The 27,190-nt window shown below is 50.3% G+C and overlaps 2 protein-coding genes across 4 annotated transcripts; one reads left to right on the forward strand and one right to left on the reverse strand.

Annotated features, from left to right (window-relative positions):
- Positions 1–3,074: 3,074 nt before the first annotated feature.
- On the reverse strand, positions 3,075–18,013 carry Nosip (nitric oxide synthase interacting protein). 2 transcript variants are annotated; one of them, XM_032893679.1, is made up of 10 exons: positions 17,904–17,993; positions 8,813–8,891; positions 6,598–6,769; positions 6,106–6,211; positions 5,490–5,571; positions 4,158–4,317; positions 3,957–4,075; positions 3,664–3,851; positions 3,480–3,588; positions 3,075–3,177 (listed from the first exon to the last, which is right to left on the reverse strand). In XM_032893679.1, exons 3-10 carry the CDS (start codon positions 6,665–6,667, stop codon positions 3,106–3,108), a joined length of 906 nt encoding a protein of 301 aa, XP_032749570.1. In that variant the 5' UTR covers positions 6,668–6,769; positions 8,813–8,891; positions 17,904–17,993; the 3' UTR covers positions 3,075–3,105. The 2 variants fall into 2 exon arrangements, with proteins under 2 accessions (XP_032749570.1, XP_032749569.1); XM_032893678.1 differs by lacking the exon at positions 8,813–8,891 and having other exon boundaries at positions 17,904–18,013.
- On the forward strand, positions 17,981–27,158 carry Prrg2 (proline rich and Gla domain 2). 2 transcript variants are annotated; one of them, XM_032893681.1, is made up of 8 exons: positions 17,981–18,056; positions 18,778–18,842; positions 19,415–19,568; positions 19,894–20,075; positions 20,268–20,307; positions 23,810–23,951; positions 26,111–26,239; positions 26,570–27,158. In XM_032893681.1, exons 3-8 carry the CDS (start codon positions 19,484–19,486, stop codon positions 26,586–26,588), a joined length of 597 nt encoding a protein of 198 aa, XP_032749572.1. In that variant the 5' UTR covers positions 17,981–18,056; positions 18,778–18,842; positions 19,415–19,483; the 3' UTR covers positions 26,589–27,158. The 2 variants fall into 2 exon arrangements, with proteins under 2 accessions (XP_032749572.1, XP_032749571.1); XM_032893680.1 differs by lacking the exon at positions 17,981–18,056 and having other exon boundaries at positions 18,671–18,842.
- Positions 27,159–27,190: the final 32 nt, after the last annotated feature.

A 27,190-nucleotide genomic window follows, 5' to 3' on the forward strand; every position in this document is an offset into this window, starting at 1 on the left:
TCATTTTGTATGCCAGGCTGGCCTCAAACTCAGACATCCATCTGCTCCTGCCTCCTGAGTGCTGGGTTTAAAGGATGTGGGCCACCATGCCCAGTTGGACCTCAGATTCTTTTAATGAGGTCCATGCCAGGCCAGTGCCTTCTTTAAAGATTCCAAACTGTAAAACATCTACAGTGTTCATTTGCAGAAAAAGTGGTGGCATCGCGAGGACTTTGACATACAGCCTGGAACAAGAGACTTCGAAGTTCCCAAGTGCGGGTGGAAATCTCATCCGATTTGGCCCAGGCTGTATATTCCAGAGCGGAAACAATTACTTAGCAAGGCATCGAATGGTTTGCGCGCCCTCTGCTGGCGAATGCTGGGACTTCTGGCTGGGAAATCAGGCTCTTTATCAGGGGTTGCTGTTTCCCTGTGGGGTTCAGCTTGTTTATGAAATCATCCTGAAATTTTATTTGTGTGTAGGTCAGACAATTTTTTGTTTTCTTCCCACAAAATGGGGATTTCTGAGATCTAGGGGTTTCCTTCTTGTCGTTAACTTTTAAAGTTAGCAAACAAAGTAATAGGTCTTATAGCATTGGGTTGGGGGACACCAGAGTTAGGACCCAGGTTCTGATCTCTATGCTCTAACAGCACCCCAGTTCCTTACTGGGAGATTCCAGGTAGGTCCCATTGAGCCACACTCCCTCTTAGACTGACAGTAGTATCTCTAGAGTCTGTTTTACTTTTTCTTTTTTCTTTTTTTTTCGGAGCTGGGGACCAAACCCAGGGCCTTGCGCTTGCTAGGCAAGCGCTCTACCACTGAGCTAAATCCCCAACCCCCTGTTTTACTCTTCAGGAGAAAATTAGTTTGAAGTTAAAAGAATCACTTATGTGTACACATGTCCGGCCTACATATTATCTCTCTGCACTGTATGTGTGTAGCATCCTTGGGGGCCAGAACTGGGTGTGGGATCCCTGGGAACTGGGGTTGCAGATAGGTGGGTGCTGGGAATGAAACCTGGGTCTTCTAGAACAGCTGGAGCTCTTACCGCAGGGCCACCTTTCCAGCTCCCACATTACCTTTTTCCAAGCTGCTGACCGACTTGATGAAACTCAGACTTTACCCTGTCCTTTCTCCTGCACTTCAGTCAAGGCTTTCATGCTTTCTGGGACCCCCCCCCCCCAATAGAGTTTCTCTGTGTAGTCTTGGCTGTCCTGGAACTGGATCTATAGACCAAGTTGGCCTTAAATTCACAGTGATTCACCTTCCTCTGCCTTCTGAGTGCTGGGATTAAAGGTGTGTACCATCATGCCCAACTCCTTGCTGGGCTTCTTGGATTGAACCCCCAAGCAGCAGATATGGTTCAACTGGGTTCAGGTGAATATATAGTTGGGGTACCTCCCTAGCTTTCTCCCCTCTCCTGCCCTCCCTTCCTGGTACACTGGCCGATGAGAGGTTTGTACCGTTAGGCCTGGTTTGGCTCTCCGCTGGCATTTGGTAAGCAAGGCTTGGCCTTATCCCAGGCTGAAAGCAGCACACTAGAAACTCTCCCCAGTTGCTTCGCATTTTCTTAATGTCAGGTCTCCAAATTTTCCCTGATTTTTTCTTTCTGGTTACTTTAGGTAATATCTGTATTTTGTGTGCGTCTGTGCAGAGGCCAGAGGCCAATGCTGGGTGTCTTCAACTATTGTTTACATTACTTAGGACAGGAGATCTCTCACAGAGCCTGGAATGGGATGGTCCTGTCTCTGATGCCGGCCTTACAGGGGTCTGAACTCAGGCCCTCCAGTCTGTGCACTCCCCAGCCTGTTTTAATCCAGGGTTTTTGTTTTGTTTTGTTTTGTTGTTTCTGGAAGCCTTGGAATTCAAAGCCTGTGTTCAGCCTTTCAATGGTGGTGGCATTCTGCCCTCTAGTGGCTGCAGGTGGACAACCGATTTACTGGCCAAAAGCCCCTTCCAAATCTATGGAGGTTGTCTGGTTGACAGTACCTTATCAAAATTACTCACAAAGTTGCAAATTACAGGAAAGATCCAGGTGTCCAGATGCACTCTGGTAATGTGGGACAACGGCAGAGATGGCAGGAGGGTCAATTTTACAAGCGCACACCACCATGCCTGGAATACACTTTATGTTTAAATACTGGCAACAGACTTGCAGGATGTAAAATTAAAATACTCACTGAAAACATCTTATCACTGCAGTCAGTGGTTTTTTTCTTTCCATCAAGAATTTACCCAGATTTAAGGACTCAAATGTATATAATTGTTTTTCTCAATTAGAGCCGGTCTTATGTAGCACAGGCTAGCCTAAAAGTTGCAGCTATCCTCCTGTGACGGGATGGAAACATGGGTTACTACCCCCAGAACGAGACGGTTGGGGCTCACTTCCTGCTCCTTGCAGAGGACCTGAGCCTAGCTCTCGGCATCTAGACCAGGCTGTACAAGCCTGCCTATGACCCCAGCTCCAGGGCCCTGACAGGTTACGATGGCCTATGCAGGCATTGTCCTTATGTGCACAAACCCCTCCCTAGACACACATCAAATGAAAGGAATGCCTCAGAACTTGCTTAGTGTGCGCATTGCCAGTCCAAAGAGAAAAGAAAAAAGAAAGCTTTTAAGTTTTACTTGGAGCTGGGGGGAGGGTGCTCTGTGTTGCTTGTGAACAGGTTTCAGGTTTGGGGAGGCACGGAGGAAAGGTGACCATCCTCAGGGAAGCTAGCTCTTGAGAGACACTCTCTAGGCGTTGAGGGAAAGAGGTGAAGAAGCTAAGTGTGCACGCGGAGCAGTGTGCGGTGTGTACCGGGTCTGCAGGGGATCCTTGGGGGGAAGGGCACATGGTGGGGGAAGGTCTATGGGGTCTCGCAGGGAGCAGGCCTGGGAGTGTTATCCTGAGGCCTGCACTTCCTGGACAGGGCGCCCTCTTCCAGGTCCTGACTGAGGCAGGGGAGACCCACAGGTTCGTGCTGCCAGGGTTTCTGCACGCTCATGAGTGACTGAGTAAACCTCCAGGAGCTTAGAGATCCTGAGTGGATGCCACTCCTCAGGCCCACTCTTTCTGTAGCCCCTGCCTACAATGAAGCGCCACACATCCAGACTGTTCACGTCCAAGTTTATCAGGTCACGGCTCAGGCCTGCATCACTGGCCGGGACATTTCTGCCTGTAGCTTCACTCCGGAGCCTGCAAAGCCTGTGCCACCCTGGAGAGGAAGGAAAAGGAGAAGCTGGAAGAGCTGACTGGCTGGGCTCCGGGCAGCAGCGGTTCTGTTGTGGGGGCAGGGAAGAGTCTGGAGTGGGGGTGACTTTGACAAAGGGGAGGAGCCCAAGGGCGGAGGAGGATGGGGCATTAGAAAGAAAAACCTGCCACAGTGTGTGGGGAGGAGTAATGTCAGGGGCGGGCAGTAAGGGGCTGGGTGGAAGACGGGTTGGGCGGTGACACCAGGGAACAGTCTGCAGCGAAGGCTAGGATGGGGTGCGGGCTGGGGTGAGGCTAGCAACTCACCCGCTGCAGCACGATGATGTCCCGCTCCGTCAGCGTATCTCCGTTCACGGGGTCCACCATGTCCTTCCGGATCAGTTTCTCCACACACTCCAGGGTGACCACGGCCCCGCTACAGTGGAAGACAGTGCAAAGTCAGCTCTGTGGTACCTCGGACCCCTCCGGCCTCTTTTCACCCCCTACTCACGAGGGCCGCAGCACCGCACACGGCGTGGCGTTGCTCAGGCTGTCTCGGGTCACTGCGCACACGTAGCGCTCACTGCGCGTGATGAGCCCCACTCGGTCCACAGAGTCGTCCAGCTGCGTGAAGCGCACTGACGTCAGGTCCGACATGCGCAGTGGCTTCCCAGACATCGGGCAGGTCACCGTGCGGGACTACGGACAGAGGCAGGGTCAACAGGGGAGAGGGACAGTCAGGGTCAGCCGCGTGGGCAGTGGAAGGAGCATGAGGGACAGGAGTTCTGGACACTGGGAGCTCACCGGCTTTTCCAGCTTGGTGGCCTTTGCCTCGGGCGTTAGTGAGGGAATCCAGAAGCTGGGTAGTGCTTTGTCCTTGTCCTTGCCTAGGGGACCCACACTGGGCCCTGGCTGTTCACCATCTGTGGGAGGGAGAAGCTGGGGTACACACCTCAGGAAGCCACCCCCTAAAGACCCTGACAAAGGGCGGGTACTCCTTGTCACCTGTGTTGGGCAAGGTGGCAGCCTTGGGCATGAAGGGGTTGAGGGGCCGGCTCACAATGGCTGACTCCTTCTCCAGGAAGCCTCGAACTTGGTCCTGTGCTGCAGCTCGCTGCAGCTCTTTCTGCTCTTCTCTCCGGGCTCCTCGCTGCTTCTCATAGGCCTGGGTGAAGAGGGGCCTGGGTCAGCATTGCAGCCACGGGCTGGCAACAGTTGTTGATCTCTTGAGTTCTCTTGCTAAGTGGCCCTGGCGTTTGAGCCTGTGGCTTCACACTCAGTGTGGGGCTCAGCCCTCCTGATGGGAGGGCCTCCTCAAGCTGAGACAGGGCCTCCTTAGCCCAGGCTGGTCTGAAACTCACTATGCAGCCAAGGGTGACCTTGAACTCCTGATCTTCCACCAACCAAGTCATGCATCAATTCCTGGTCATCTATCCATGCTGGAGTTGGGACCTAGGGCTTCATGCACACTAACCAAGCTCTCCACACTGAGCCACTCCTCCAGCCACACGGTGAAGTCTCTAAAGGGCTTAGACTCTGACAGGCACGTGGTAAACACAACACAGTATGCTGGTTAGCCAGCCAACCTGCCCTGCCACGGGGGGCTTGACGTGGAAATCTGTAGGTAGTCCAGTTGCTGGGTCTGTGTGACCAGAGCAGGTTAAGTATGTCCCTTGCCCAGTCCTACCTGGCACCCAGCAGCGTCAAGTAGTGAGCTCTGGGGACTCCCTGGATCACCCAGCTGAGGTAGTGACAGAGGCCATGAAGGCCTCCAACAGGGGCACCAAGGTAAGGGAGAGTCTGGCTGGCCCCTGGGCCGTGCGGCAGACACGGAGTCTGGGGAGCAGGGGCTGAGCATGCGTGAGCCAGAGGTGGACAGCAGGATAGAACTCCAAGTGCTTGGCCTGTGAGGCCTGGGTCTCATGCCTGGTCCAAAACAGAAACAAAGGAAGGGGGCCCGACACAATGTGTCGCTCCCCATAGAATGAGGGACGCCCAGCGTGCCTGTCCCTGGATGGATGGCCTGGATCACAGTTTTTCTATTTGTGTCTTCCGCTGGCTCTGTTGCACCCCGATTTCACCCTAGTGGCCATCGTACTAGGGCACACAGGGGTCACCGGTTCCTAGGGCGGGGTTAGCAGGTGTACCCCAGAGGCCCTGGCCTGCAGGAGGTCCAATGCGTGCTCCCTGGGCCGAGATGGAGCGGACATATTTAGAGAGAAGTGGGAGGTGAACAGGATTCCAGGCAAAGCAGCAGCAGTGAAGGTCTCTTGAGGAAAGGAGCTGAGATTGGAAACTTTCCTGCTGTGCCCTCCTCTCCTCAGCCTCCTCCCTTACCTTCATCTGCCGGGCAATCTCTCTCTTCTGGTGTAGGATGTACTCCAGGATTGCCTCCCTTTCATACAGGTAGCCGTCTGGGCTGCAGAGAGAGGGGTGAGGGAAGCATGTGCCTGTGCTCAGCTGCAGGGGGGCTCCATCCTGTGACGCCATCCCCTCCATACTGGGTCCCACCTCAGGCGAGCGTCTATTCACTCACTGCCCTGGTACCACTAAACACCCTTAGGGGACATCTTCCACAGCCTCCCTTCAGCCCAGCTCTTTTTATTTTCTTTAGAGACATGATGTCCTGAAGCTCAGGTTAACTTCAGACTGCCATGTAGCTGGGGCTGGCCTTGGACCTGTCTTCCTGTCTGCATTGCCTGAGCACTGGGATAACAGGTGTGCATCACACCCTGCTTTCTGTGGTGCTGGGGATGGACCCAGAGCTTCCTGCGTGCTAAAAAGCACCCCACCCTCTGAGCCAGCCCCAGCTACTTGCAGTGCACTCGCTCACTCGCTCGCTCGCTCGTTCTCTCCACCTGTGGTGGAGGAGAGCTGCCTATCTCTGGTGAGGGCTCTGAGGCTCTGAGAGGTCTGCTAAACCCACACAAACCAGCTTCCCTCCCCAGCTTACGTGACCACAGGGTCATGGCAGGGCTGCAGAGAGAGACAGCAGCAGTCAAAGTCCTTCACAGCATCCCGGCTCAGTCGAATGTTCTGGGTCCCATAGCCTGAGGCCGCTGGGGACAGAACGAGATGGTGATGAAGAGATGGGTGGGGACATGCCCTTCCCCGAATGTCCCAGAGAAATGTGCAGGTTTGGTAGAGCCTGAGAAAGGCATGGCTACGTCAGCCTTCTTTCCCCGTGGCGAGGTGAAGAGACTCAGGCCAGGCTCTCTCTCCTGGGGTGGGAACCATTGTGGCTCTCAGCCTGCCTTTCTGCACAGCTGGAAGCCAGGACTGGTTAGGAGGAAAGGGATCTGACATGGGATGGTATGTGTTAGATGGGCCATGTGGGTCACACTGCCTACGGTCACTATCGTTAGCATAGACGGGGCAGAGACCAGCCATGCAGGGGCAGAACAGGACACCTAACCGAAGGTGAACGTGGTCTCCAAGACGGTACCTGTGTCCTTCTTCTTTTCGTGGTAGGTGTAGACAGCCCCTGCAGTGCAATTCTTGCCATGCCTCGTCATCCTGTCCAAGGGGGAAGTGGCAGGGTGACCTGACTCACACTGGACACGAACACCTCCTGGGCTTGTGGTCAGTAGCCTGCTCCAGAAGCCTTTTGAACTCGCCTGAAATCACAGTGGTACGTGGGTCTCAAGCAGGGAGGACAGAACACTAGGCCTGAGACACTTCCTTTTGTTCCTTTTGTTTTTGAGACAGAGTCTTGCTATGTATGTAGCCCTGGCTGGCCTCAAACTCTACCTCCCGGGTGCTGGTTTAAAGGCTTGTACCACCACTGCCCACCACCTTTCTTTTTACAAACAGTGTTTTCCTGGATAGCCCAGCCTGACCTTGCATTCCAGGTAAACCTCTGGCCTCAGCCCCTCCAATGCTGGGAGACAGGCTGAGCCCCCACATCCAGTTGACGCAGTGCTTAGGCTGCAGCGTGGGGCTCTGTGCTAGGGGTGCGCTGCATGCTGGACTGCATCCCCGGCCTTCCTTCCACATGTGCTGCTCGTTCTCCTTACAGTTAATAAGCCGTCGGGGAGGCGGAAGCAGGAGAAAGTCCAAGGTAGGTAGGGGCTGAGAGAGGTGGCTCAGGGCTTAAGAGGACCAGCTGCTCTTCCAGAGGACCTGGGTTCAATTCCCAGTACCAACACTGACAGCTCACACCCAGTTCCAGGGTTTCTGGTGCCCTCTCACAGACACACGCAGGCAGGACACCAGTGCACATAAAACAAACAAACAAACAAACAAGAGTTCAAGGTGAACCTGAACTACTTTGAATCTACAAAGCAACTTGGAGGCCAGCCTTGGCCACCCGAGATCTCGCAACACAACTGAAACCTTGACTTTCTCCAAACGCATTTTATTTGCCTACGTGTGTGCTTGCTTGTTTGAAGGGGCATCATGTGCACGCAACGCCTGCGGAGACCAGAGGAGGGTGACAGATCCTCTGAAGCCAGAGTCACAGGTGGTAGTGAGCTGCCACGTGGGTGCTGGGAGACTAAGCCAGGTCTGGAAGGGCAGCCATCATTACTAACCCCTGGGCCATCTCTCCAGCCTGCATGTTATTACATCATTGTTGGGAGCAGCCTTGAGATGGCGAAAGCAGCCTTCAAGTTAAAAAGCAATTGTGTTCTAGCCTTATGTTAGAATAATAAGCAATAGTCTTCAGGTTAAAAAGCAATTATATTTTAGCCTTATGATAGAGCAAAAAGCAATAGCCTTAGGTTAGATCAAAAGCAGCACCTGCAGCTCTACGTAAATTCAATAGATAGCATAAATCTAGGTGTCAGATCACTGAGTACCAGTGGTCAGGCACTGATGGTCAGGTCACTAAGCAACCCACCCTGCTGTTCCCCCGCTTGGCCGATTTACCCAGCCAATATCCTGGTTATCAAGCCAGGCCCATTCTTTGTGGTCACCCAACCCCTCCCCACATTTTGCTTCTACCAGTATATCTTCAGCCTGAGAAAAATTAAAAATTGTCAGCTTGATCAGACTTCTTGACTTGCTGTCCGTTCTTTGCATCTCTTGTCCCCCATTCTCTCCTAGGTGGACCCCAGACCCTGGTCGACTGCCCTGCGGGTCGGGGCACATCATTATTCTCTTTGAAAATGTAGCTGATGGGGACTGGAGAGATGGCTCAGTGGTTAAGAGCACTGACGGCTCTTCCAGAGGTCCTGAGTTCAATTCCCAGCAACCACATGGTGGCTCACAACCATCTGTAATGGGATCTGATGCCCTCTTCTGGTTTGTCTGAAAAGAACATAGTGTACTCACATACATAAAATAAATACATCAATCCTAAAAAGAAAACCAAACCACCAACAACAAAAGACTCTCTTGTAGAGGCTGGGTTGCCCCAGCGCTCAGTGTCTCACAGCCATCCATATCTCAGTTCCAGAGGCTCTGACCCCGCTCCAGCCTCCCTGAACAGCGCCCATACCTGCGGTGCTCAGACATACATGCAGGCAAAATACTTATTAACAAAACATAAAGTTAAATGTTTTAAAAGATAAAATTCTTCTTTCAAGATTTATTTTGATGTGCGTGGGTGTTTTGCCTGTGTGTATCTCTGTGTCCCTCACATGTGCCTGGTGCCTGCAGAGGCCAGAGGAGAGGCCAGATGCCCTGGAACTGCAGTTACAGACAGTTTTTCTTCACACCTTCACCGCAGGGCTTCCTGTGACTGCCACCAAGCAAGGGCCAGCTGAGCTAGCCACCTCCAGCTGAGAAATGTCATCTCTAGGACAGAAAGAGAAGACAGTTTAACCAATAGAAGACCACAGCCCCTCGTCAATGTACCTGGCGAGTTTAAGGCCAACTGGGACCACAGCTTTGCCTGCGTGTGTATCTATATACAACATGTGTGTTTGCTGAGAATGAGGCCAGAAGAGGTATCAGATCCCCTGGAACTGGAGTTACAGACAGCTGTGGACTGCCATGTGGGTGCTGGGAATTGAACCTGGGTCCTCTGAAAAAGAACCAGAGGAGTCCTCTTCATCTTCCCACTTGTTGCTTCTACAGAAGTCCTAGATTCAGCTTCCAGCACTGACATGGTGGTCACACCATCTGTAACTCTAATCCCGGGGAATCCAATGCCCTCTCTGATTCCCAGAGACGTTAGGCCACATGCACACACACAACACCTCCTGCAAAACACTCATAAAATAATCTTTACACAGAGAGTTTTTGGCCAGCCATGGCTATGGTAAAACACAGTCTCAAAAAAACAACCAACGGAAGGGAGTGACTCAGGGTCTAAAGGGGCTTGCGACAAAACCTGATGGCCTAAGTCCCATACCAGGCACCCATATGGTAGAAGAAGAGAAGGAGATTCTTTTTGGTGTTCATCCCCCCCCACCCCCACCGCCCCAAGCTGAGGACCAAACCCAGGGCCTTCCACTTGCTAGGCAAGTGCTCTACCACTGAGTTAAATCCCCAACCCCGAGATTCTTTTTTTATTATTATTATTTTTTTATATGAGTACACTGTAGCTGTCTTCAGACACACCAGAAGAGGGCATCAGATCCCATTACAGATGGTTGTGAGCCACCATGTGGTTGCTGGGAATTGAACTCAGGACCTCTGGAAGAGCAGTCAGTGCTCTTAACCACTGGGCCATCTCTCCAGCCCAAGAAGGAAATTCTTGAAAGCTGTCTTCAGACCACCACTAGGATTCGAGGTGTGACCACCAGGTCTGGCCCTAATTTTGAAATTCTGAGTACTTCTGTTCCCCGGTGTCACAGAAATATGCAAAACATCCCCTGGAGGTGATGGCAGGACCTGTGGGAGTGGCCCCGCTCTGCAGGTGGAGAATAGCTGCTCTATTACCTATGGGTAAATGTGATTCCCTACAAGGAGAAGAGTGGGGTAGGGTGGAGATGGGCCAGGTAAACACTGTATGCAAGCTTTGACTCCCTTAGTCTTGCTGTCAGTCAGGATAAAGCTCCTGTTTCCTAGGCATGAGAACAAGCATTGCAGGGGGTGGTGGTGGTGGTGGTGGTGGTGGTGGTGGTGGTGGTGTTGGGTTGGGGATTTAGCTCAGTGTTAGAGCGCTTGCCGGCAAGCACAAGGCCCTGGGTTCAGTCCCCAGCTCCGGGGGAAAAAAAAAAAAAAAAGAGAACAAGCATTGCAGCACAAAATTCTAGCAGAGCAACAAGATATGAAAATTCAGATCTGGAGGCTGGAGAAAGGGCTCAGCAGTTAAGAGCACTGGCTGCTCTTCCAGAGGACCTGACCAGGGTTCAATTCCCAGCACCCACATGACAGCTCACAATTGTCTGTATCCAGTTCCAGGGGCTCTGGTGCCCTCACATAGAGACACGAATGCACCTAAAATCAATCTTAAAAAAACAATCAAGGGGTTGGGGATTTAGCTCAGTGGTAGAGTGCTTGCCTAGCAAGCGCAAGGCCCTGGGTTGGTCCCCAGCTCTGGAAAAAAAAAAAAAAAAAAAAAAGGTAGCACTCAGTGGGTAGGGAGGTTCCCCACCACCGTTTTGACAGAGGAGTGATAGCCCTGATCCTGTCCTCCCTTCTGTTGGCCTCGGTTTCTATTTTTCAGTACATTTACACAGACTGAATACTGAGATCTCTTTTTTTTTTTTCAGAGCTGAGGACCAAACCCAGGGCCTTGTGCTTGCTAGGCAAGCGCTCTACCACTGAGCTAAATCCCCAACCCCGAGATCTTTTTTCTCTTAATTTTGTGTCGTTTTTCAAGACAGGGTTTCTCTGTGTAGCTCTGGCTGTCCTGGAACTAGTTCTATAGACAAGGCCGGCCTCAAACTGAAGATCCACCTACTCATGCTTCCTGGGTGCTGAGAATTTCCAGGGTGCTGAGATTAGAGGCAGCTGCTACCATACCCAGCTTTAATTTTTTTCTGTCTGCATGTATGCCTACAGGCCACAAGAGGGCGCCAGACCTCACTATAGATGGTTGTGACCCACCATGTGGTGGCTGGGACTTGAACTCAGGACCTTTGAGAAGAACAACCAGCTCTCTTAACCTCTGAGACATCTCTCCAGCCCCCCCACCCCCTTTTAAATTTTACATGTGCGCCTGTGTGTGTATGAACGTGTGCCTGCAGATGCCCAAATAGGTCAGAAGAGGGTGATCTCAGAAGAGAGCCCCACAGTTACAGGCCATTGTGAGCTGCCCTGTCTCGAAACACTTAAAAAAAAAAAAAAAAAAAAAAAAGCTGAGACATCTCTCCAGCCAGTCACACTCTCCCATCTGTCTCCTAAGGGCCTCCTTTGCCCAGGATGCTGAGTCTTAAGGGGGAAGCCACCTGCCTAGAGCGGAGGACTGTGTGAGACCTAGGACTCGGGTTGCTGAGAAGGCTAACGTCCTTGCAGAAGTCCATACCCCTATCTCTGATGTTATGGGGTTTGTCCTTGTTTTCTTTTTACTCCCTTAAACATGTGCAGTTTAATTTCTGAGGTCACATGAGGTTTGTGGAGGCTTTGGATAACCAGATGGACACATGTGCCCTTCTCTGTCTGGGGTGTGTGTGTGTGTGTGTGTGTGTGTGTGTGTGTGTGTGTGTGTGTGTCTCTCTCTCTCTCTCTCTCTCTCTCTCTCTCTCTCTCTCTCTCTCTCTCTCGTAGGAGTGAAGCCAGGCTGAGTCTGAGAGCAAGGCTGTGCTCTACCTCTAAGCCACATTCCCTGCCCCTCATTGGAGGATTCTAGGCAGGGGCTCTACCTCTGAGCCATGTCTCTATTTTGGTAGTTTCATTATTGTTTTTTTAAATTAAGATGGAGTCATCTATAACTTCGTCTGGCCTTTCTCTCAAAGTCCTCCTTAGTCTCTCAATGCCTTCCTTACTTTATAGGCAAGAAAACAGACCCAGGGCTAGAAACTTAGCTTAATGGTAAGGTACAGGCTTAGCACACCCTCCCCCAAACACGCAAGCTAGAAACACCAATTGCTTTCCAGAGGGGACCTGGGGAAGATAAAATGCAAACTACAGACTATGGTGTGTATGGAGGATGAGGGATGGGGGACGGCAGCCTTTCAGTCTCTGGCGGAAGAGCTGGCTCAGGCAGTGCCTGTGGGTGGCTGCCAGCGAGAGAGAAGCCTATGGAGACCGGGAAGCCATTTTGTATAAAGTGAACAAGACCTAGCTGAGTGGCAAGGGCTTCAGCCACATCCCACAGAGCCATGGACACCACACAGCAAGCCACTTAAACTATTAAACCATTTTTCCTATTTGAGGTGTGTCTGTGTCTCATACTGTATGGAGTTCAGGCTATCCTGGAATTAAGTGAGTAGCTCAGGCTAACCTTGAACTCACAGCAATCCCTCTAGTCAGCCTAAGGGCTGGGGTGACAGGAATGTGTCACCATGCCTGGCTTCACAGTCCTTTTCTCACAGGGACTGAAGTCTAAGCTTGGGTAACATCGTATGGTGCTGGTGATGACCCCATCCCTGCTTTGCAGATGGCTGCCCCCTGAGGCAGGGTCTTGTTAACCAGCTTAGCCTCAGACTTGCTATATAGTGAGGGACTTCCTTGAATTCCCCTCCTCCTGTCTCCACCCAAGGAGCATTGGAAATACAAGCAGTTACCACCAGGATAACTGGATCTGGGGATGGGATGCAGCGTTCAGCCATGCTGGATCCGTTCTACCCACTGAGCCACATCCCTGCCTCTACCCCTTTTTATGAGAACACAAACCTCCTACAGCTAGGGCTGTATCCTTAAGGCCCTACAGAGGCGCAGTCTCTGAAGGAAGCCAACTAGTAGAGGTTCAGCCGGTTGCTATGCATTGTAATGCTAAGTGTGGGGGAGGGGCTGGCTGGGCTGTGAAGACCTGGTTGCCCCAGAAATGAGAGTCAGCAAGCACCTAAGACCCAAGTGACACTGATCTTGCTGGGCTTGGTGTTGCTGGGCTAGGGGGTCGGAGGAGACTACCAGGAGAGAAGAAAGGAACCAGAAGAAAAATACCCTGGGTTATGAGTCAAGAAAGCATGGCCCGAGGGCTGGGCAACTGGAGTTAAAAAGCAGCCCAGATGAAACACAGTAAGGAGTAACTTGGGGTTACAGATCTTTAATAGCACAGCAGGTATATATCTGCACAGCATTAGTGCTGACAAAGGCTTATTGTAAACAATAAAAGTTGTGTGTCTCGTATCTGGGAACTGAAAGATCAAGGTGGGGCAGAAGCCCCAGATTGAGATTAAATATTTTTTACAATACAAACTGAGGGGAACACGCTCTCCACATGTGACTCTGGTGGGGGACACTGACATCCAAAGACCACAGGAGGTCCCATGTCAGTCTACAACCAAGAGCTAACCAGCAGGCAGGCAGAGCTGACCACCAGCCAGGGTGTGGCTCCTCAAACCCTGGAAAGCAGAGAGAGCCTGAGGGCAGGTGGAGACTGTGCAGTGAGCTCCAGGCCAGTCCTGGTTAGAGTGAGAACCTGTCTCTAAAGAAACATACACCAAGTAACAAAACAAAACAAAGACAGACTGGCCAGCTACAGAGGCAACATGCAACCGGGAGGGAGGTGTTCCGTTTTGGACAAGGGAGAATGGACTGAGGTGCACACTTTTACACATCAAAGCAGACCTGGTCTCCAGGTTCTTCTAGCATCACCAGTCCCTACCTGACACACTGTGCCCCCAACCTTGAACTCCCCCCTCCCTCAATCCTTGGGGCCAGTGAACTTGGCTACCAGAGAGCAGCTTCCCAATAAACCTGCCTTTAATATAATCTAATCTGGTTTTTTATTGTGCAATTTTTTTTTTTTCTTTTTTTTTTTTTTTTTTTTCGGAGACTGGGGACCGAACCCAGGGTCTTGGCGCTTGCTAGGCAAGCGCTCTACCACTGAGCCAAATCCCCAACCCCTAATCTGGTTTTTAAACTGGCTCATTTCCCTAAATAGGGAAGAAATAACCTATCAGTAGAAGAAGGAGAATCAGGTCAAGGTCAGTTTAGACTAGGCAGTAAGACCCTGCCTTAAAAAACCAAAACCAAAACCAAAAAAAAAAAAAACAAACAAACAAACAAACCAAAACCAGGGCTGGAGAGATGGCTCAGTGGTTAAGAGCACTGACTGCTCTTCCAGAGGTCCTGAGTTCAATTCCCAGCAACCACATGGTGGCTCATAACCATCTGTAATGGGATGGCTGCCCTTTTCTGGGGTGTCTGAAGACAGTGATAGTGACATATATAAAAAATAAATAAATCTTTAAAAACCCCAAAATAACAAAAAACAACAACAAAAAAACCCCCAAGCCTAGTGGTGGTGGGGCTGCGGCACTCAGAGCACTTGGCAGATACAGGCAGACCTCTGAGTTCAAGGCCAGTCTGGTTTACAGAGTGGGTTCCAGAACAGTAGGACTACACAGAGAAACCCTGTCTCTAAAACCAAAGTAGTAGGAGGAATAATGATAAATAATAATGATGATGATGATGATAATAAACAAACAAACAAACAAACAAACAAGGCAGCCCTTGGCTGAGAGCACATGTGCAGGAACCAAGGAAGGTGCTTGTTGCATATAATCCAAACACTTTGGTCTCGGTCTTTCTCATTCTCTCTCTCTCTCATTCATTCTCTCTCATTCATATTCTCATTCCCTCCCTCCCTCTCCCTCTCTCTCTCCATGTGCCCTTTTTCTCTTTCTGCTTCCCACTCCCCTCCCCATGGAGACTCCCCTAGCCTCAATCCTTGAGGCTTTGAGATCTGAGTTCAGATCCCTGCACCCAGTCAAAACCCAATACAGCCAGACATGGTACACAGTTCTGACCTCAGCTCCTGGGAGGCAGAGGCAGATGAATCTCTGAGTTTGAGGCTAGCTTGGTCTACATAGCCAATTCTAGCATAGCCAGGTCTACACAGAGAAAGAAACCCTGCTCAAAAACAACTGGCTGGAGGGATGACTCAGTGGTTAAGAACACTGTCTGAGGGGTTTGCAACCCCTTAAGAAGAACACAATATCAACCAACCAGACCCTCCAGAGCTCCCAGGGACGAAACCACCATCCCATGAGAACACAGGAATGTACCCATGGCTCCATCTGCATATGTAGCAGAGGATGGCCTTATCCGGCATCAATGGGCAGAGAGGCCCTTGGTTCTAGTGTAGGGAATGTCAGGGCGGGGAGGTGAGAGGGAGTGGATGGGTAAGGGAGCAGCACCCTCATAGATAGAAAACAGGGGATGTGGGGGACAGCGGCTTGTGGAGGGGAAACCAGGAAATGGGATAACATTTAAAATGTAAATTAAAAAATGCAATTAAAAAAGAAAAGAGCAAAAGAGCACTGTCTGTTCTTACAGAGGTGGAGAGACTAGGAGGCACGCACGCCAGTGGGGAGGTGGAAGGACCCATCACTGATTTTCCTCCCAATGGATGAAAGAAGGTATCCACACAGGCCTTGTATACAAACGCTCATGGCAGCCTCTCTTACAGCGCGAAAGTAGAAGCAATCCTAAAGGTCCATCAACTGAGAGAGAAACGAGGCATGCTATGTCTCATACAACAGACCAGTCATCCGCAAACAGGGTATCGGGCCACAACAGGGACAGACCTAGAAACAAGGCAACGTGGGAGGGAGGCCAGTCACAACAGCCCACCCTGTAGGGCTGCATTCAGTAGAAATGTGCAGACTAGGCATAAGCATACGAGCTGAGAGACGGCCAAGGACTGGGGGTGGCGAAAAATGTGGGTGTGGGACAAGATTTCTCTGGGAAGGTATTAACCCTGTCCTAAGATTGTTTTGAGACAGTAGCCCTTATAGCCCAGGCCTGAGATTCCCTATGCACTTGAGGATGACCTTGAACTTGGATTCTGCAGCCTCTACCTGCTGGAGTAGTTAGAGCTCTGAAGCAGCTTCCTGCCTGGTACCCGTGGAGGCCAGAAGAGGGCATTTGATTCCCTAGGAGGGACAGGATTACAGGTGTGGTACCACACCCAGAGAACATGCTCTAAAATTGTTAGTGGTGATGTCAGTACAACTCTGTGAGTATACTACAAACCGCTGAATTGTTTGCTCTAAGTGGGTAAAGTATGTATTATGTGAAATTATATCCCAATAAACCTCACTGAAAATAAGAACATGAACCAGGAGTGAGGCCTGCATGCTTGTAATTCCAGTGTCAGGCTGCCCATCTCAAACAAACAATCAATCAAACAAACAAACAAACAAAACCAATTAAGGAGCTGGAGAGATGGCTCAGTGGTTAGAAGCACTGACGGTTCTTCCAGAGGTTCTGAGTTCAAATCCCAGCAAACACATGGTGGCTCACAACCATCTGCAATGGGATCTGATGCCCTCTTCTGGTGTGTCTGAAGACAGACACTGTGCTCATAAACATTAAAAATATAAATCTTTAAAAAAAACAATAATAATAATACGCTATAGAGATGGTGCAATGGCTAAAAGCACTGGCTATTCTTCCAGAGGACCTGGGTTTGATGTCTAACACATACATGGCAGTTCACAACTGTCTATAACTCCAGTTCTAGGGGATCTAATGGCCTTCTGGTCTCTGTAGGCATTGCATTCAGAATCATAAAAACAGGCAAAACACTCACAGAAAATAAAAACAAATGCTTTCTTTTCTTTTCAGGACAGTGTCTCACTATGCAGCCCTTCCTGGCCTGGAACTCCATTTGTAGGCCAAGCTGGCTTCAGTCTGGGAGATCTACCTACCTTTGCCTTCCCAGTGCTGGGATTAAAGATTAAATAAATGTTTTTTGGGGGGAAGGGCTTTCAAGTGCTTTACTTTTTTTTTTTCCCCCACATGGAGAGGTTTAATGAGAGAGAAAGCGGAGAGGAGAGGAAAGGCAGACGGCCATGGGCACGTGGGAAGAGAGAAGGGGGCCAAAACAGAGAAGAACAAAGAGTGAGAGGGGGTAAGAGGGGAGGGAGTAAGAGAGGGTAATCGTGCTTTACATTTAAAAACAAACTTTTTATTGGTTCTTTGTGAATTACACATCATGTACCCTAATCCACTCATCTCCCCTCCCCTCATTACTTTAAATAAATTGGAATCTCCCTACGGAGATACATAGTGAAATTAGATGCCATCTTGTCTCGGAAAAAAAAAATCGCTGAGGGGTGGTACACTCCTTTAATCCCTGCACTCAGGAGGTAGAGGCAGTCCTGGTCTACAAAGTGACAGATCTACAAACAGCCAGGGCTGCCATACAGAGAAACCTTATCTTACAAAACAAAAAAGGAACAGTGTGTGTGTGTCTGTGTGTATGCATATGTGGCTGGATGTCGTGGTGCACGCTTTTAATCTCAACACTTGGGGCGGCAGAGGCCAGCGGATCTCTGTGAGTTTGAAACTAACTGCACAGAGAGTTCTAGAACAGCCAGGGCTACAAAATGAGACTCTGTCTCAAGTAAAATAAAATAATTTACTTTCTTATAGGAGCCTTCAAGGATTCAAATGACTACCGCTCATTACCCTCTTCACCACTGTCTAGAAAACTGAAACAAACTAAGGAATCCGGCCTCAACTCTCACTAATCCAGGGAGTCCCAAATTCCTCTCTGCACTGAGCCAGGTCAGTCCTCTACTGCGGAACTACATTTTCTAATACCAGCGAGGATAAGGGAGACATATTACGGGGCATCCTGGGAAATGTAGTTCCTCTTTCAACTTAAAGAGTTCAAGAGCGCTCTATTAATGATTGACAGGGAGTCGGAGTGCGAAACCTTATCCTGCATCCCTCAGAATTCCAAATATCTCCCACAAGAAGGGATCTTGGCTACGCTACCCCTCACCACCAGCAGCTTACCTCAAAAACGACTATCCGTCCTGTCGTTGCTTCAACTGTGTCCCGAACCGGAAAAGAGTACTGTTTTTAATCTCCACTCCTCCCACTTCCGCCTGGCAGTAGGAAACCGGAAATAACTCTGCCCCTAGTTGCGGAGGCGCGTCTCCTCTCTTGGTAGGTGCTTTCTTCTTCTCTCCCATCCCCCCGGAAACGTGAGTAACAGCTCGAAGGTTCCGGTGAGCGAAAGTAGCTTGATATTCGAGACACCTTAGCCTGTACTAGGCATTCTCCAGAGCGGAGCAGTTGCTTTGAGTCTCAAGTTTGAGTTTAGGGACTAACTCCGTCACTCGAAGAGTATAATAACAGTTCCCCAAATATAGACTTATTTTTTTCCCGTCGCATCTTAAAAGACAATAAAGTGAGAACTCTATCCCCTATTATAGAAAAAGCAATAATCAAAGATCACGAGGCTAAACTGTTCAAGTTACCTTCAAGAAACAGATTTATTGTGGTACCTCCCAGTTATTCTAGGAACCAAAGCATTCCGTTCCCACCAGTTGGTAGATCTCTAGAGACCTAAGATTTATTTTTCCTGGCTCTGCCAAGCAAGTTTTCTGAGAGAGACTCCGGCTGGAAAAGGAGGAAAAGGGAGACTTTAATAAAGTTTCCTAGATCCCTCGACAATGTAGGAAAGCGTTGCTTCTTCTATGTGGGGCGGTGGTACTGAAGACCTTTATCCTATGGTCCCTTTAAGTACTTTGTCCCTTACCTGAGTCCCTCCCAAAGCAGGTAATCAGTAGCCCCGCCCCCTGCCAGTAGCCGGATCGGGCCTAGTACCAGAGGTGGAGCACCCCTCCTCCTTCTCCCCTCCCCTCTCCCCTACCCCTTTGCACAGCTGGCTACTGCTAACCCAGAGGGTCTTCATTCAAGAAGAGAAGCAGGCCTCCCAGCCCTGGGCAGGTAAGTGAATGAATGCTCCCAAAGAAACTTGTGGGCAGGGGATCTGGTGTCCTGACTCCCCACGTTACTGGGATCTAAAAACTTGGAACCCAATCTCAAGGCTGTGGATTCCCAGGGCTCTATCCCCTCAAGCCTTTAAGACCTAGAAATATAGGGCCTGGTCTGTAGTGTAGTGTTTGGTCTCTGAGGCTCGATGAGGCAACAGCAGAGGGAGGTTGACTTGGAATCTGCTGGGTCGGAGGGGACCAGGACTGATGATGAACTTGTTTAAATGCCTACTTTGTGTTGTCAGACTTGTGATAGGTGCTCGGTATAGAAAAAGATAGCCTCAGCAACTCTGTGCTCACCAGTGGAAGAGGACCATCCCCTCCAAAGTCCTCCTCTGACATTTGACATTATACCTGGTACAATAGGCAAGAGACTTTACCCCTGGTAACAGTTTCCTCACCTATAAAATTGCAAGAGTAATAGGATTGGTTTGAAAGTAAAGATGAGTGGATAAAGACCCATGGTGTTTGGCATGCAATACAGGTAGGTTGGATACTTGTTTTTATCTTTATTCATGACTGCAGAGTCTGGGCAGGGAGTCCTGGGGCCTCATAACTCTGCTGAGGCATTTGTCATCTGGGAGTTCACACAATATGAGGAGCCATCCTTCCCTGCTCTTAGTCTACATGGGATTGGCCACCTGCCTGGACACCTTACCTCATAGAGAGCAAAGCCAAGGTGAGTGTTTGGGGAAGAGCCTTGTGGAGGTTTAATTTCTGCCTTCCCCGAGCCAGAATACTTCCTGTCTTTCTGGACCTGACCCTTCTTCCTCAGATCCTAGGGTCCATGCTCCAGCTTCTTCCCTCAGATTCACAAGGCCAACCCTGCTCCACAAAGAGTTCCAGACTCCAGTCTTCCTCCTTCATACCCAATGTTGCAAACCCTGCCCTGTCTTGCTTGGGGTTTTCCAAGCCTGGCCCACACCCTATCTTTGAACCCCATAGTTCTTTGTCTTCTTTGTCCTCAATCCTAAGGACTCTGCTTTTGACTCTGATGTCCTTAGTTCTTGACATCTTCCTGGATGCCCCAGAGGCCCAGAGTTTCTTAGTTGGCCGCAGGCGTTTTCCTCGTGCTAACCACTGGGACCTGGAGTTGCTGACCCCTGGGAACCTGGAACGGGAGTGTCTGGAGGAGAGGTGCTCCTGGGAGGAGGCCCGGGAGTACTTTGAGGACAACACACTGACGGTGAGGGCCTCAGAGGACCCTGGCAGCATCAAGGGCCTGTCTACCTTCTCTAGGTGTTAAGAATCATGGGCCTCCAGCCTTCAGCTCCCTCTCCACCTCCCTGGGGTCTCCTATCAGGGCAGACTGATTGAGGGTGGGGGCATGACTCTCCATGTTTAGTTGCTGTCTCTCCCTTCTCTTCTCTAATTCTAGGAGCGTTTCTGGGAAAGCTATGCATACAACGGCAAGGGAGGTGAGTGACACTCAGCCCTCATGTAGCAGCCTTTAGCCCAGGAGTTCAATCCAGTGTCCACCTTCTCCACACCTTCCCTCCAATCAAATGCTGTCCAGAGATGACTGACAAGGTGTCTCCTCTGTTTTCACTTTGGCCCTTGTCTGAGAAACCCAGCAAGCACTCTGTGTTCACATTCATAGGAGGACCCCAAGTCCCCAGGAGGGGGACAGGTGGATGAGCAGATGGTAGCAAGAAGTTATTGTCATGGGGCCCATCAAAGGGACAAACTCACCTGGGGTCCTTCCTTAGAGACCAGAGCCCCAGCCCCTTACAAGCATCTTGGTTGCTAGTGGGGCTGTTACCTAGCAACAGAGCTAAGGCAGGAAGCCTGGCCATTCTCACCTGTCCAGTTTGCCCACCCTACCCCTCCTCTGAGTTCTGAAGCCCTCATCTTGGCTTGAGCTTTGTTGCTAAGGGGGGCTGCTCCTTAGCAACAGGGCCCTGGCCAGGCCAGGCAGAGGAAGCCAGAAACACTACCTGGCTGCCTGCCCCTCCCCCACAGCTCTGTGCCAGCCACAGCCAGCCTGGTTGCTAAGGAGGCCTTCTCCCTAGCAACCGTACCTAGCTGGAGGACCAGGGCCTCCTGCCCAGCTGGAGGACCCCCCTCTGGGCACCAGCTGCCCCACCCCCTCATGACTTGGTTGCTAGGGGTGGATGCACCTTAGCAACAGGCCCTCAGTCTGTACTACAGTCCTCACAGTGAAACCGGTTGCTAGGGGAGACAGCTCCTTTTCAACAATCTTAGCAAGACCTAGTGGCTCTTTGGATCACCTGAAATCTGCCAGATTTTGGGAGACCTCTCTTCTCACTACAAGCTAAAAGTGGGGATGGGGGTGGGGATGGCAGGTAGCCAGATAGGATGGCCCTGGCCTCAGTCTGGCAATCCCAGCTACTCCAGAGGCGGAAGCAGAAATATTGTGAGTTCAAGGCCAGTCCCTGCTTCATGTCAAGTCTGAGGTCAGCTCCAGACTCCCTGTCTCAAAAAAACAAAACCAAGAGCTGGAGTGATGTCTCAGTTGGTAAAGTGCTTGCCATGTGACCCCAGGACCTGAGCTTGATACCCGGAATCTACAGAAAGAAGCTGGGCATGCTAGTGTACCTTTGGAGGCCCGCTGAGGGGAGAGACAGAAGGGAGGGACCATGGGGCTCATTGGCTAACCAGCTTCCCTAAATCAGTGATCCCAGGCCTGTGAGATGGCTCAGCAGGGGATGCTTGAGGATCTGAGCTCAGTCCCCAGACACCACTTAGTAGAAGGAGCAAACTGACTTCTGGAAGTTGTCCTCTGTCCTCTACATACATCCACACACAGATGCACACGGATGTGCACATATAAATAATTAAATTAAAAATTAATGAGAAAATGTGTTCCCTGGGGAACTGTGGTCACTACACAAACACATAGGTACCTTTTTTTTTTTTCAAAGCAGTAAGGGCTAGAGAGATGCCACGGCATTAAGAGTGCTTGCTGATGGTGCAGAATCCTGGAGTTTGTTTCCCAGGACACTAGTTAGGTGCTGCTCACTTCTGAGGATCACAATGTCTTCCTTTGGCCTCTGTGGGCACCCACACACGTGTCCCTACTTACCCCGCACATACACACAGATAAAAATAGAATAATGAAATAGATCTTTTTAGGACATCAATAAGAAGTTGGAGAGATGACTTGGGGGTTAAGAGCACTTTCTGCTCTTGCCTGTGGAGGACCTGGCTTCAGGTTCCAGTACCATCACCACCACCACCATAGTGATCACAATAATCAACTCCACTTCCAGGGGACCCAACACCCTGTTCTGACCTTTTACTGCACCAGGTGTGAATGTAGTGCACATATAGGTAAAATATATAAATCTCTTTTTATTTTATTTTATTTTTTTTAAGATTTATTTATCTATTATATATAAGTACACTGTAGCTGTCCTCAGACACACCAGAAAAGGGCATCAGATCTCGTTACAGATGGGTGTGAGCCACCATGTGGTTGCTGGGAAATGAACCCAGGACCTCTGGAAGAGCAGCCGGGTGCTCCCAACTACTGAGCCATCTCTCCAGCCCTATAAATCTCTTTTTAAAGCTAGGTGTTTCTTGCCAGTGGTGATACGCACATTTAATTTCATCTCCAACTCTCCAATTCTAGGAGAGTTACAGCCACCTCTCTTTTCTAGCCTTTGTGGGTACCAGTCATGTGTGTAGTGTACAGACACATATATAAGCAAACCACCCATACACATCAAATAAAAATAAATATATTTAAAAAAAATTTATGGCTGGGCCATGATGGCCCATGCCTTTAATTCCAGCATTCAGAGGCATTTGGAGTTCAAGGCCAGCCTGGTCTACATAGTTCCAGGAGGACATCCTGAAATACACAGAGAAACCCTGTCTCAAAAAAACACCACCACCACCACTACTAACAACAATAACTTTAGAGGTTCAGTCTCCAACATAACAAAAACTATATAAAATTATTTAAAAATAAAAAGAGCCAAGGCGAACAAAAACAGGTCGCAAGTAGGATGCTGAAGTCTTGCTTGCTTCCTTTGTTTGTTGAAAGGCATGGCTTCAGGTAAGTTCCACACCTCAGTATTTCAGGGTGTTCCCCTAATTTATCCATTGTTTAGTGAAGTCTTTCTATCCTTGGCTGAGGCTTTCCTATGCAATGGCCCTTCCTCCTGTGTTCTACCATCAAGTTCAGTTTAAGTAGAAGATGCACTTTTTATTTTAAGATTTATTTATTCATCATATATGAGTACACTGTAGTTGTCTTCAGACACACCAGAAGAAGGCATCAGATCTCATTTACAGCTGTGAGCTACCATGTGGTTGCTGGGATTTGAACTCAGGACCTCTGGAAGAGCAGTCAGTGCTCTTAACCACTGAGCCATCTCTCCAGCCCGAAGATGCACGTTTGTCTCTTCCTTCTTTTCCCAGTAGTGGAGATGAATCCAGGGCCTTACGTATTCTGCCCAGCTGCTCTACCACTGAGCAACATCATCTCAAATTCTCTTCACTTCCTCTTTTGTAACACAGTCTCGATAACTTGCCCAGGCTGACCTTGAACTCACTGTCAGACAGTCTTCCAACATGGACTCCTCCAGCCTTAGCCTTCAAAGTAGCTGAGATGGCAGGTCCAGGTCGGGTTTCCATGAGCTCCTGGCAGGGGTCATGATCCCATTCTACAGCACAGGAAACAGAGGCTTTGAGAAAGCAATCATGGGGTTGGGGATTTAGCTCAGTGGTAGAGCACTTGCCTAGCAAGCGCAAGGCCCTGGGTTCAGTCCCCAGCTCCGAAAAAAAGAAAAAAGAAAAAAGAAAAGAAAAGAAAAGAGAAAGCAATCATGTTTGTTGCCTGTTGCCATGGGAGCCAGAAGGGACCTCAGATGGGCCTTGTGCCCTTAGGGGAAGGAATTGAAATGTTTGAGGAGGTGGTAGTACTGAATCAGGGGCACCCTCTACCCACAGGGCGTGGACGGGTGGATGTTGCAGGCCTGGCAGTGGGACTGACCTCTGGGATCCTGCTCATCGTGTTGGCTGGCTTGGGAGCCTTTTGGTATCTGCATTATCGACGGCGCCGCCTCAGAGTCCAGGAGTCCTGTTTGCAAGAGTAAGGGGTTTTCCAGGAGGAAGGGGACGAAAGTGGGAGGGAGACAGCTTGATCTGAGTTGAAGGGCTGAAGCTTGGGGGCAGGAGACCAGTGATGAAGAGTCTCTAGCCACAGCCTATGGAGAGAAAGGCTGCCATTCCTGTTGGTCTGCCCAGCATGCAGTGGTTCCTTTTGCAGTTGATACCTGTCAGTCATTTGAGTGCCAGGTTTCAGTGAGGTCATCACTATGGGTAAAACTGCAACTGGCAGGCAGGTGTGGTGGCGCATGCCTTTAATCCCAGCGCTTGGGAGGCAGAGGCGGGTGGATCTTTGAGTTTCAGGCCAGCCTGATCTACAGAGCAAGTTCCAGGGCAGCCAGGGCTTCGCAGAGAAATCCTGTTTTCAAAAACAAAGATAGGGGGTTGGGGATTTAGCTCAGTGGTAGAGTGCTTGCCTAGCAACCTAGCAATGGCAAGGCCCTGGGTTCGGCCCCCAGCTCTGGGGAAAAAAAAAAAAAAAAGAAAAAAAAAAAACAAAGATAGGGGGGTTGGGAATTTGGCTCAGTGGTAGAGCGCTTGCCTAGGAAGCGCAAGGTCCTGGGTTCGATTCCCAGCCCCGGAAAAAAAAAAAACAAAGATAGGAAAAAGCAACCGATGGGTCTGTGTAGGCTGCGGTCTCTACCTGCCTGTGGCATGGTCTGTTCCATGGGTACAAGTCACAGCAAGTGTTTGTATGAGATGGGAGTAGTCCGTGTTTTAGAGAAGCAGAGAGAGCCTCATAGGGTGTCTCACAGTTGTAGCTGGAGATCATGGTGCTCCCAGCCCCTGGGAGGCAGAGCAGGAGGACCTAAAATGTTCAAGACCTCTTCACAATGATGCGAATTCAAGGCTAGCCTGGGTAACTTAGGGAGAAGCCCTTCTCAAAATAAAATGTAGAAAGAGAGGCTGTAGATGGGTGGTGGAATGCCAGTGTCAAGGCCACCCAAGAAGGGATGGGACATAGGATGTTCTGGATCCTGGGTAGGGGAGGTCCATCAAGATGGCTTAGTGGGGGGCTGGAGAGATGGCTCAGTGGTTAAGAGCACTGACTGCTCTTCCAGAGTTCCTGAGTTCAATTCCCAGCAATCACATGGTGGCTCACAGCCATCGGTAATGGGATCTGATGCCCTCTTCTGGTGTGTCTGAAGACAGTGACACAGTGACAGTATACTCATACATAAAATAAAAAAAAAAAAAAAAAAAGATGGCTTATCGGGTGAAGGAGTTTGCTCCCAAACTCTACATCCACATAGGGACCCACATAGTAAAAGGAGACACACTTCTGTGTTGTCCTCTGCTTGTCATTTGTGTGTGTGTGGGGGTGTGCACACACACAGAATATGTAACTGTAATTTTTTTTTTTTGGACGATTTTTTTTTTTTTATTCTTTTTTTCGGAGCTGGAGACCGAACCCAGGGCCTTTTGCTTGCTAGGCAAGTGCTCTACCACTGAGCTAAATCCCCAACCCCTGTAATTTAAATATCAAAATACAATGTAAAGAATGGCTTTGGAAGCTGGGCATGGCAGCTCACACCTGCAATCCTAGTGCCCAGGAGGCTGGGCAGACGGATTTTTGGAAGTTTTGAAGCCAGCCTGGGAGACCTTGCCTCAATGACTGGATATGGGAAGTTTTGGGACTAAATGTTTCTGTGTTGTGTCCACGTCTGTGTGGACCTCCTGAGCTTCGTCTGTCGTTCCTGTTGTTGTCTGTCCACCTGATGTTTCTCTATTATTCCAGTGCACCTGTTTCTGTTGATGAGTGTGTATATCCAGGTTCCTTTCCAGTGTACTGTCCATGTCCATCAGGGTGTCCTTTGAGGCACTTCTCTGGGCCATCTCCCTCCCACCTCTGTCCCCTTCCACCCTCATTTGCTCTTCTGGTCTTGTAACCCTTTGGTCTTATAGGTTTCTATTTATTCATTTCTTTTAATATTTTCTTTTTTTGTGCCTGGTGCCATCAAAGGTCAGAAGAGGGTGTTGGCCCCTCCAGGACTGGAGTTACAGATGGTTATGATGAGCCATGTGGGTGCTGGAATGGGAACTTGGGTCCTCAGCCAAGTGCAGCAAGTGTCTTAACAGCGGACCCCCTTGTCTCGAACTACGATGTAGGTTGTATACTAACCATACTTTTTCTGTCCCCAGGACCGGGCTCATCATCCCCTTAAGTCCTCCGACGCCTCTGTCTCCACCGCCTCCCCCAGGCCTTCCCACCTATGAGCAGGCTTTAGCAGCCTCCGGGGTGCACGACGCCCCTCCACCCCCTTACTCCAGGTAGGAGGCGGGATTCTTGCCTGGGTGTTGCCAGAGGGAGGGGGAAAGAGCGGCAACGCGTGGGAGGGGCGTGTCCCCAAGGGCAGGGCTTGGTGCTTTGGAAAACCTACATGGGGCGGGGCTTGCAGGGCAGGGCGGACCCTACGCGATTGTCTGTAGGGGCGTGGATCAGCCTTGCAATAGTGCTGCTTTTCAGGAAGGTGGGGCTTGTGCCTATAGGATTGAGGATTGGCTGAAGCACCAAGGGCGGGCCGGTGTAGGCTCGGTGGAGGGGGCGGCTGGGATGTTTGACTCTGCACTATATACTCCCAACCCCCCCATCCCCGATAGCCTCAGAAGGCCCCACTGAAGACCTGCTCCGAGCGCGGGCTCCCTCAACTGTGCCCCCGATTCATAGCGGATTCCGGAAGTCGCCGGCTTCTTCGACGACTAGGCTTCAGTGTGTCCGTGGGGGAGTCGGGGTCGTCGGACCCGGGGTCTACATGACACATGTGTTTCCGCCGGGCACGCATACACGCATGTCCCTGACCATCCTGTTGCCGAGTCGGTGCCCCTGGCCCGCGCGTGAACCCCCACTTCTGCTGAGCCTTGCCTCAGAATGGACAGACTTTTTAGGAAACTCGGACCAGACGTGACTCGGTTGTCACCCCACTGGTGCCGCGGAGCGCGTACACTCAGGGAACCAGGCCCTTACACACACCTTACTTGGTGTATTTCCCCACTCGTGCACATGGGCGGTTCGTAATCCAGCATAAAGATGGGGGGCACATTTGCAATGTGCTGTAAATGGGGTGTCAACGCTTGTGTTGCACCCGGGTAAATGGAGTTGATCCGAGCTGCCCTTTACTTAAAAACCCTTTGGGAAAGGTTTGGAAGAAATTAAAATTGAAACAATGAGAAAAATAAAAATGTAAAAGAACTGAGCCCCCTTACTGGGCGCATTTGCGCGCG

The sequence above is a fragment of the Rattus rattus genome, chromosome 2, assembly GCF_011064425.1.
Source record: "Rattus rattus isolate New Zealand chromosome 2, Rrattus_CSIRO_v1, whole genome shotgun sequence".
NCBI classification, from domain to species: Eukaryota; Metazoa; Chordata; class Mammalia; order Rodentia; family Muridae; genus Rattus; species Rattus rattus.